Genomic DNA, 9306 nt, shown 5'->3' with positions numbered 1-9306 from the left:
TCTATCCTAAGTGCTTATCACAGTGACTAATATACTGAATACTCAATAAATGTCCATTGGTCCAGTGAATTAATGGAAATAGCTGGAAAGTTTCACTGTGCTAAATAAATGTAAGCTATTTGAGGGAAGCAGATAAAACTTAATCTTGTTTTTCTCTCCTTAGGGTTGGTAGTTCCTTCCTGTTGCCCAAATGACCCTAAGGATTCAGTACCAGTTCATACAGTTTGGACAGTGCCCGAATGTTGGTGCATCTCACAATCTCATCCTTCTTGAAGTATCATCACTTCCAGGGTTTGGGCTTCCTTTGGATCATGTGGTGTCCAGTGTCACATTGCTTATCATATACAGCCATGCTCATACTTTCAAACACCTGTAAAAAAATCAAAACGTTGACTCATTTATTCTGTGGTACATTTTCTGTGTGTCTGAGTGCTCCAGGTTTGCATATTACTTTTCTAAAATTACAACAGCAAGGATCTAATTATGTACCAGGTACTACGTGCTTATGTGTATTAACTCGCTGTATCTTCACATTTCTATGGGACAAGTGTGATTGTTGCCCCATTTGCATGACAGCTGTGGAGAAAAAACAGATGTTAAGTATTTTGCCCACAGTCACACAGTTAAGAGTGGTGGAGCCTAGACTGTAGCATAAGATGTCTGGCACCACAGTCCATGACTTTTCAGCACTATACCGTTGCCTCTTAATTAATTCCTTTAGCTGTATAGCTGTATTTTTTTGACAATCCATCTTACTTGGGGGAAACAGTTTCAAAAAGAATTTTTAATTCTAATTATAAAATACTTACCTTTACTTCTATAGTTAACCAAAGTTTTAACTAGTGTCCCTTTGTGTGCTTATACTGGTAATGAGACCTCTATAATATTTGTATAAGACATATATTAAAAATTGGAATTTGGAAGAAAGCTTTCAAGTACTCATACAACAAAGAGATTGTGGTAGGAAGTTAAAATAAACACTGGAAATTCACTCAAAACTGTACACTAAAATGCTAATAAATGTTCAATGTAAAATATAGTTGACCCTAACATAAGGAACCAATTCATAACTCTAGTTTAAACCAGGCCTAAATTGCTCTGACTGTACCATTTGCATAAGCTAACTATCCTAATACCAACAATGGTGACAACTAAAAATATATTGCAAGTCAAGGATCTTGTAAAGCTGATGGTTTTGTACATGTATATGGCATGATCTCATGTGTTGATACCAAATTTTAGCAAATTAGTTATACTTAAGTATTTTAATATGTGATGAATAAAGAAGAAAAAACTTAACAATAAACAGAACTATGCCAGAATGCTTCAGAAGACCAGATTTTCACCTGTTTTCTATTAGCATACAAAAGCTACTAGTGTAAGAAACCATACATTAAGCATAGTTGATTATCCTTAAGCTATGCTCTGTAGGGGTTATAACACCATTTTTAAGAACAATATTAAAAAGGCAAAAGTTATAACTCAAACAGTACACAAGACTTCTTACTTCATCTATAAAAATAGAGAATGCCAGTGCTTTATTTGCCAGAGATAAGGAGGGAAATGGGTAAAATCAAGTTGATAATATAACTTACATTACAAATGATTTTCCTAAATTCACAACTTTCACATTTAACTGACCTAAATAAAAAGAAAACACTAACAAAAAAATTTTCACTTGATGTTAGTAGGCCAAATCACATGATCCCTCTGAATGAGGGATTTTAATTCCCGAGCTGGGAAAATATTTTCCTTACTTAAATAATTTTCCCAAGGTGATAAATAAGCCCTTGGACCAAGTTCAGAAGAAATCGCCTCTATCAGTCTGTTTTAAAGAAGCACACAAAATTTTTACTATGGAACTTCCATGAAATTTTCTTGGTTAAATCTTAAACAGTAAAGACAAAAAGTCCATACTACCTCACTGTGTTTCAGGTCTTTTTCTCCCAAACGTACCATCCAGATTTCTTAGGTATGCTGTACTAGTATATTTTATTTCACCTAATGGAGTAAGGCGTCATCAACTTTAGCATCCTAAGGAAGTAGTAGGTGCTATTTAAACTTTATCCTCATTCACCTCCCCAACGTTACCAGTAGTAAAACTTATTAAAAAAAAAATGAGGACAAAATACTGTAGTCTAGAGGCACCTGGGAAGAGAGGGAATTCAGAAAATGAGAGACTATGGTTCTGGAGTGATATACCGTCTTACTGGAAATGCATGGAGTCTAACTATAAACCCCTTTACCCTTTCCCTGGCTTTAGACAGGGTGTGAGGTGTCAGGGATGTGAATGGAGCCTTCACAAACTGATATTTTCTTACCCCTTTCCCCCCTTTATTTGCGCGAAACAAAAGAAATAGAAAAAGGAGTGCTTGGTACCACGTGCTTTTGAGGTTTAAAGGGCCCTTAATAAACACGCTGTTTCGGTCGTGGCAGGGGCTCGTAATCACTTTTTAATAAATATCGCCAGAAGAATCTCCTCGAAGGGAGACTGAAGTCACTCTCCCTCCCCAGGAGCCCTGGGGTAAAAGGGAGACGGCAAGATAATGCCCCCTACTTGCACGTGAAATCTCCCTTACTCCGCCGACCAACCCTCCGCCTCTCCCGCGCCGGTCTGGCCGCCTTGGGAGGAAGCTGGGAGAGAAGACCACGCTCAGTCCTCCATGGCAAAGTCTTTGGTCTTTTCTTCCTGGTCGCCCACTTTGTAGCGCAGCAGCACGCGCAGGTGACGGTGGTGGTCCTGGGAGGGCAGCAGCGTGATCTCTCCGGAAACATCCGTGTCTTGCTCCACTTGCACCGGCTCGTTCAGGTAGAGGAGCGCCTGCTTCCAGTGCGTGACGGGGTGAAAAGGCGAGGTGGAGAGCACCACGGGTTTCTCCGAGTCCCCTCCAGGGAAGGTCACCTGGAACCAGATGGCAAAGCCGTGCATGGGAGCCGAGCCGTAGCAGCTGAAGCGGAAGCGCCCGCCCACCCCGGCCTCCAGCTCCTGCTCCAGGCCGGCGCGGGCCAGCTCCAGCCGAGCGAAGCACTGCGGCCGGGCCAGCACATCCTCGCCGGACAGGCCTTGCACCACGATCTCTGAGTGGCCCATGAGGCAGCGCGTGGCGAAGCTCTCCAGGCAGCTCATGTCCACGCCGTAGAGTTGCTTCATCTGGCTCCAGAAGCTCAGGCGCAACTCCAGCATCTGGTCGCTGATGGGCGCCACAAAGAGCTCGGCGGAAGCCGGCAGGAGAAGACCTCCCTCCTTCAGCCACTTGGTCCGCGCGTGGAGCACAGAGCTCAGCATGGACTCGTGCAGAAGTCCGCAGCCCATCCACTCGCTCACGATGGCATCCACCTGCTCCGGCAACTCCACCGTCTCCACCGGTCCCGGCAGGACGTGCACCCGGTCCTCCAGTCCGTTGAGCCGCACCACTTCCCGGGCCTGTTGCCAGATGTCGCTGGCCTCCACCGCGTACACGCGCCGGGCCCCGGCCTGGGCACAGAAGATGCTGAGGATGCCGGTGCCCGCGCCCACGTCCAGCACGGTCTTGCCTCTCAGCGCTGCCCAGTTTCGCAGGATGCCCAGGCGGTAGGCATCTGTGCGGACTCGGTCGGCAATCATCTCCTCGTGGACCGATACGTCCGAGTAGCACTGGTAGTACAGCTGGTCCCGCTCCCGCCTAGTCCTCCGGGGCCGCGGCACGGCCACCTCCAACTCTCCGCCATCTTCCTCTTCGGCTCCCTCCCCTCCTTCGCCGCCGCCCCCCGACTCAAGCTTTCTTCTCTTGGGCTGCGACATCTTGGCGGCTTGGGCCGACTCCCGGCGTGCGTTGCGCGCCGCGCCTCGGGCTCCAGGAAGCGGGGCATTATGGTAGTTGTAGTGCGCGCTCGTGCCTCCCGGTTTTGGCTGGTCGCCGGGCGAGGGTCAGCCAGATTCCTCTGATCTGTACTCTGCTCTTTTTCCTGCTCCTTTGGTGTCTTCGAATCCCTTTTCCACACACACACATTCCATGGTTCTCCACGTTCCTTCTCCATCCCTTAGATTCTCCAGTCTCTTGCTTTCACGCCCTTCGTGACGTGGACACGCCCACTTAAAACTGAAAATCCCTGTTTTGTCTTGTCCAACTCCCAGATTTTTTATTACACAGAATTTTCTGGGCGGCCCCGTGCACACCCTACTGCCTCTTCTGGACAGTTGCAACTCTTAAAACTCTCCAAACGTGGAGATTTGTAAATTGCACTACGTGTTTTTCTTCTCCGTTTTCAGGGGAGGTAGAATACAAAAGGGAGAAGGCACTGACACCCCACTCGCGTACTCTTGCCTGGAAAATCCCATGGACGGAGGAGCCTGGTAGGCTGCAGTCCATAGGGTCACTAGGAGTTGGACGCGACTGAGCGACTTCACTTTCAATTTTCACTTTCATGCATTGGAGAAGGAAATGGCAACCCACTCCAGTATTCTTGCCTGGAGAATCCCAGGGACAGGGGAGCCTGGTGGGCTGCCGTCTATGGGGTCGCACAGAGTCGGACACGACTGAAGCGACTTAGCAGCAGCAGCAGAATGCACAAGTGTAAATGAAACAAAGTAAAAACCCAACAGCGTAAAACCCTGGTTTGGATTCCAGTGAGACCACAAATGAACGGAATGATTAGGGCAAGTTATATAAGTATGCTTGCCTTCAGTTACCCATGCACCTTTCAGCAACAAAGAATCTTTAAGGCAGTTGAAAACTAAGTTTCTGGTCTCTATTTTAGGAGAATAGTTGTTTGGCTCTTAGTTCTGCTCCGGTAATTCTGTGTAATTCCAAGGGTTAAATCTTGGAAACGTCCAGTCCAAGGAGTAGTTGTAAAGCAACTGTTGCTAGGTGTATTCTGGTAGCTGATTTTTTTCCCTCCATAGGTAACTGAATCCTTCATTGCTTGTGATCACTTCTCTGCTTCAACTGACTTTTTCCTGCCTGTTTCCATGTCTGGGTTAGATTGGTACTCCCTTCTTCCTCTTCTTTGTTCCTTTCAGTCAGCTATCAGCTGTTAACCTCTTCCCTCTATGTTCATAGTAGAAATAAATGCATTTAAAAATACATGTGATGTCTATATGAGTGTCTGTGTTCTTCACAAGTAAGGTGAGAAAAAAAAAGTTTCTCCTAGCTTAAAAAAAAGTAACACGAAGAAAATTGACTTTTATTTTCTTGTAGTTTCAGACTTTTCTTTTTAACAATGGGCCTGTATTCCTTATCTGGGGGAAGGTTCCTTCAGCCCATTCTCTATTAACCTGTCATTGAATGAAATAGGCTTGTTGACCTGACATCCTCAGCTGTACTTCTTTATTACAATTTTGTCATTCATTTTTGGCTGGGCTGGATCTTTGTTGTTGTGCCTGGGCTTTCTCTTGTTGTGGTGAGTTGGGGCTGCTCTCTAGTTGTGGTGCCAAGGCTTCTCTTTGTGATGGCTTCTCTCGTCTCAGAGCAAAGGCTCTAGAGCATGGGGACTTCAGTAGTTGAGATGGACTGGCTTAGTTGCTTGCCTCACTGCATCTTCCAGGACAAGGAATTGACCCCAGGTCCCCTGCATTAGCAGGAAGATTCTTAACCATTGGACCACCAGGGCAGTCCCCTTAGCTGTACTTCTAACTCAGGGCTCAACTCTGGCTGCTCATCAGAATCCTCTGTGGAGCTTTTAAAAAATACCTGTGTCTCACCTCAAACTAATTAAATCAGAAGCATTCCAGTGGAGGCTGCGCTTATAGTTTTAAAAGCTACCCAGGGAATTTGTGCAGCCAGAGTGAGAACTATTTCTCACTAAAATGATGTTAGTTAAATTTTGCTTCATTAGTTTCATTGGGTAAATTATCTTTTTTTCAGCGGCCTGGGCTCAACCATTTAAGGCTAAAAATCTTCAGAGCATTTCCTCTCTGCCCAGCTTGATATCTTTTTAAGAAAATAGAGGCCCAGAACAGGACATGTGATTAAAGTTATAAATGTGGCCACTTTAATACATTACTTCTAGGCTATTATTTAGTGTATACTTCTCTCATTCCTTCTGTCCTCAAAATCTTCTTCCTCTATTACATTCATTCACTCACTACCTTATTTTCAGTTTACTTACTTGCAATCTTTTTAAGGAAACATCTGAATATAAGTTTTGTTGGTTTTACCTCCAAAGTGTATGAGTCCATCTTTTCTTCTCCACTGCCTACACCCTAATCTAATTTTCCATCTTTGCCTATGTGGAAATCAGTCTTCTATGAAATCTCTCAACTTCCAGTCTTATCCCTGTCTAATCCATTCTCTACAGAGCTACAAGAATTAGTTGTTCAAAATCTAAATTGGACTATGTCATTCTCTAGTAACTTCTTCCAGTTACTGAAACAATACAGTAACTTTAAGTAACTTCCCATCTTATCTCAACTACTCATCCCAACTCCTCCTTGGGCTTGAGATAGACTGGTCTTCCACCTTTTCCTGTCTTAAGTCTTCACTTATGCCCTTGCAGAGGCTGGGACATTGTTTTTCTTCTTAGCACTTCACTTTAGTGGCTCCTTTTCATCTGTCAGGTTTCAGCTTAAATATTATTGCCAAATAAGGTCCTTCCCTGGCTCTTTTATACTATTTTCTGGGACTTCCCTGGTGGTCTAGTGGTTAAGATTTCACCTTCCAAGGCAGGAGTTGTGGGTTTGATCCCTGGTTGGGGAGCCGAGATCCCACATGCCTTGGGATCAAAATACTAAAACATACAACAGAAACGATATTGTTACAAGTTCGTTAGTCAATAAAGACTTTAAAAATGGATCATGTCAAAAAGTCTTGGGGAAAAAAAAGGAAACCCTATTCAAAAAAAAAAAAACAAACAAACAACAACTCACTATTTTCTAACCCAAGGTATGGTTTATTTCCTTCATATCTTTTATTATTAGCTGAATTTCCAGCTGAATGTATGTAATTTGTCTATTTGTTTTCTGTAAAATATAAACTCCTGGAGACTTGGAGTTTTTTCTGCCACTATTGTATCAATAGTTCCTAGCACTAGAGCAGAGCCTGACATAGAGAGTATTTAATAGTCTTCAATGAAGATTTGTTGTGGAAACAATTAAATTGTTATTCATAGGGGAAGAAGAGAGTTTTGTTTTTTGTGGTTCCCTATGACTCTGGTAAACTCTGAGAAGAATTCAGATGTAGATCAAATTTAGGATGCTCCCAGATACAAGATGATTTCATTTCCAAATTTTCTTAACCCTTTTGGATAGAATAATGGTAAGCCCTAAATGGGCTTCCCTGGTGGTTCAGACAGTAAAGAATCCGCCTGCAATGTGGGAGACCTGGGTTCAATCCCTGGGTTGGGAAGATCCCCTGGGAGAGGGCATGGCAACCCACTCCAATATACTTACCTCGAGAATCCCCATGGACAGAGGAACTTGGTTGGCTACAGTCCATGGGGTTGTAAAGAGTCAGACACTACTGAGCAACTAAACACAGCACAAGCCCTAAATAGCATGCCCAGATTAGAGAGAAAATGGTCTGTGATGCTTTTCCTTCTTGCACTCTGGCTTGATAAGTGAGTGATTTCTTTGCTCATCTTTGCTACCATACTGAGTTATTTCAATAAGAAAGGGAGCAGATCAGAAGCATTGCAACTCAGCAGCAAACCACTGTAATGGGAGAAGAATTAGAGCTGTGATGGCAAAGTGTTCTTTGTGTTTTCATGTCAGCAGTTTATTCGCCATATCCAACACACAAATCCAATGTTTTTCAAGCAAATGGATCTTGAAATTGATTTAATATACCTTCACCAGCATTAAAAAAATAGAAAATATAAAATGAATAAAGATGAATATTATTTCAAAAAATGTGTTTCAGTTATGCATACTATATACACATTTATTTCTACAGGTTACAGTTAAAAGTTTGAAATCCACAGCTTACTATTCTCCAAAAACAATGTGAAGTTTGACATTTTTGTAATTTTGCTTTCAGTGCAATACTCTTGCCCTCTCATCTTTTTAGATAGCTCAAATGTTATTATTTTTTTGGTAGCTTTTTCAAGTAATCTATGTCCTGTTAATACTTATAACTTTTTTCACTTATCTGTTTATACCATAGCTATTTATACATCTGGCTTTTCCATGGCAAACCGTGGACATTTGAGCACCAAGATATTTTTATTTCTCACTTTTATATTGAGAATCTAGCATGCTGTGCTGGGATCTGAACCACTTGCACATTCCAGACTGGCAGTCCTCAGTACACACAGGATCATAGATGTGTTTTGGATGACTGGGAGTTCGTGTGTGCTAAGTCGCTTCAGTCGAGTCTGACTCTTTGTGACTCTGTGGACTGTAGCCCACCAGGGTCCCCTGTTCATAGGGATTCTCCAGGCAAGAATACTGGAGTGGGTTGCATGTCCTTCTCCGGGGGGATTTTCCTGACCCAGGAATCGAACCCGTGTCTCTTATGTTTCCTGCATTGGCAGGCAGGTTCTTTACCACTAGCACTACCTGGGAAGCCCTGTATGACTGGGAGAACCGTGATCAGTTTCTGTATCAAACACATTCATGCATTTATCCAGTCATTCATTTGTTCAACAAACATTCTGGACGTCTACTCTACACTAATTATTTAGAAACAAGGGACACATTAATAAACAAGAAGACAAAACCCCTTACCCCTAAAAAGCTTATGTTTGTGTTAATATTATCTGTTATTCTTACATCTTTTTTACTTAGGTAAATTATTATACCACTTTTAACTCTCAACTTTCTTTCTTGTGTTAGCTGTTTAATCTTTGGTTCTGATGTGATTTACTCCCAGAAATACTTATTTTTAAATTATTTTCCTCTTTAATCTGAAGGTCTGTTGTTTAAAAATATATTTTTTAAATCCTAGTATAAGAATTGAAGGTAGTTTCTTTAGGATTTCAAGGATTAATTATAAATCTCAAAGTGTATGTTGGGGAAGGGTAAAGGAACAATGACACAAAAATGTTATAAATCTCTTTGATATGAATATTCATTGAATGATGTAGTTCTTGCCATGTTTCAGTTACTTGGAAGCTGCCAGCATAAAAAGAGGCACTTCTGTCAAAAGGAAAAAAATTCCTTTATAGAAAATGAACACAAAAGGTGGTGATTTTTGTATTTAAACAAATTGGAACATCAAAAATAGAAAGCCCAGGTATATGTAACTCTCATAATGTGTATAGTATCTTTTAGAGCCACAGTGTATTGGGCCATGATTAAACCTAATACTAAAACAGATGAATAGCAAATTCATAGTTCCCTAATTATAATATTATGAGTAGTTCTAATTCTGTTGAAAATTGTGTGTATTG

The 9306-nt window shown here is 42.3% G+C and overlaps 1 protein-coding gene across 1 annotated transcript; it reads right to left on the bottom strand.

Moving 5' to 3' along the window:
- Window positions 1-2518: 2518 nt before the first annotated feature.
- Window positions 2519-3783, bottom strand: PRMT6 (protein arginine methyltransferase 6). The gene has a single exon (XM_055403233.2). The coding sequence runs from the start codon at window positions 3779-3781 to the stop codon at window positions 2654-2656; it is 1128 nt and encodes a 375-aa protein (XP_055259208.1). The 5' UTR covers window positions 3782-3783; the 3' UTR covers window positions 2519-2653.
- Between the last annotated feature and the right edge of the window lie 5523 nt (window positions 3784-9306).

This window comes from Moschus berezovskii, chromosome 4 (genome assembly GCF_049115385.1).
Source record: "Moschus berezovskii isolate FMDL1 chromosome 4, NW_MosBer_1.0, whole genome shotgun sequence".
Classification (NCBI taxonomy): Eukaryota; Metazoa; Chordata; class Mammalia; order Artiodactyla; family Moschidae; genus Moschus; species Moschus berezovskii.
The sequence above is the reverse complement of the archived record's forward strand: the minus strand, read 5'-3'. Positions and strand labels throughout refer to the sequence as shown.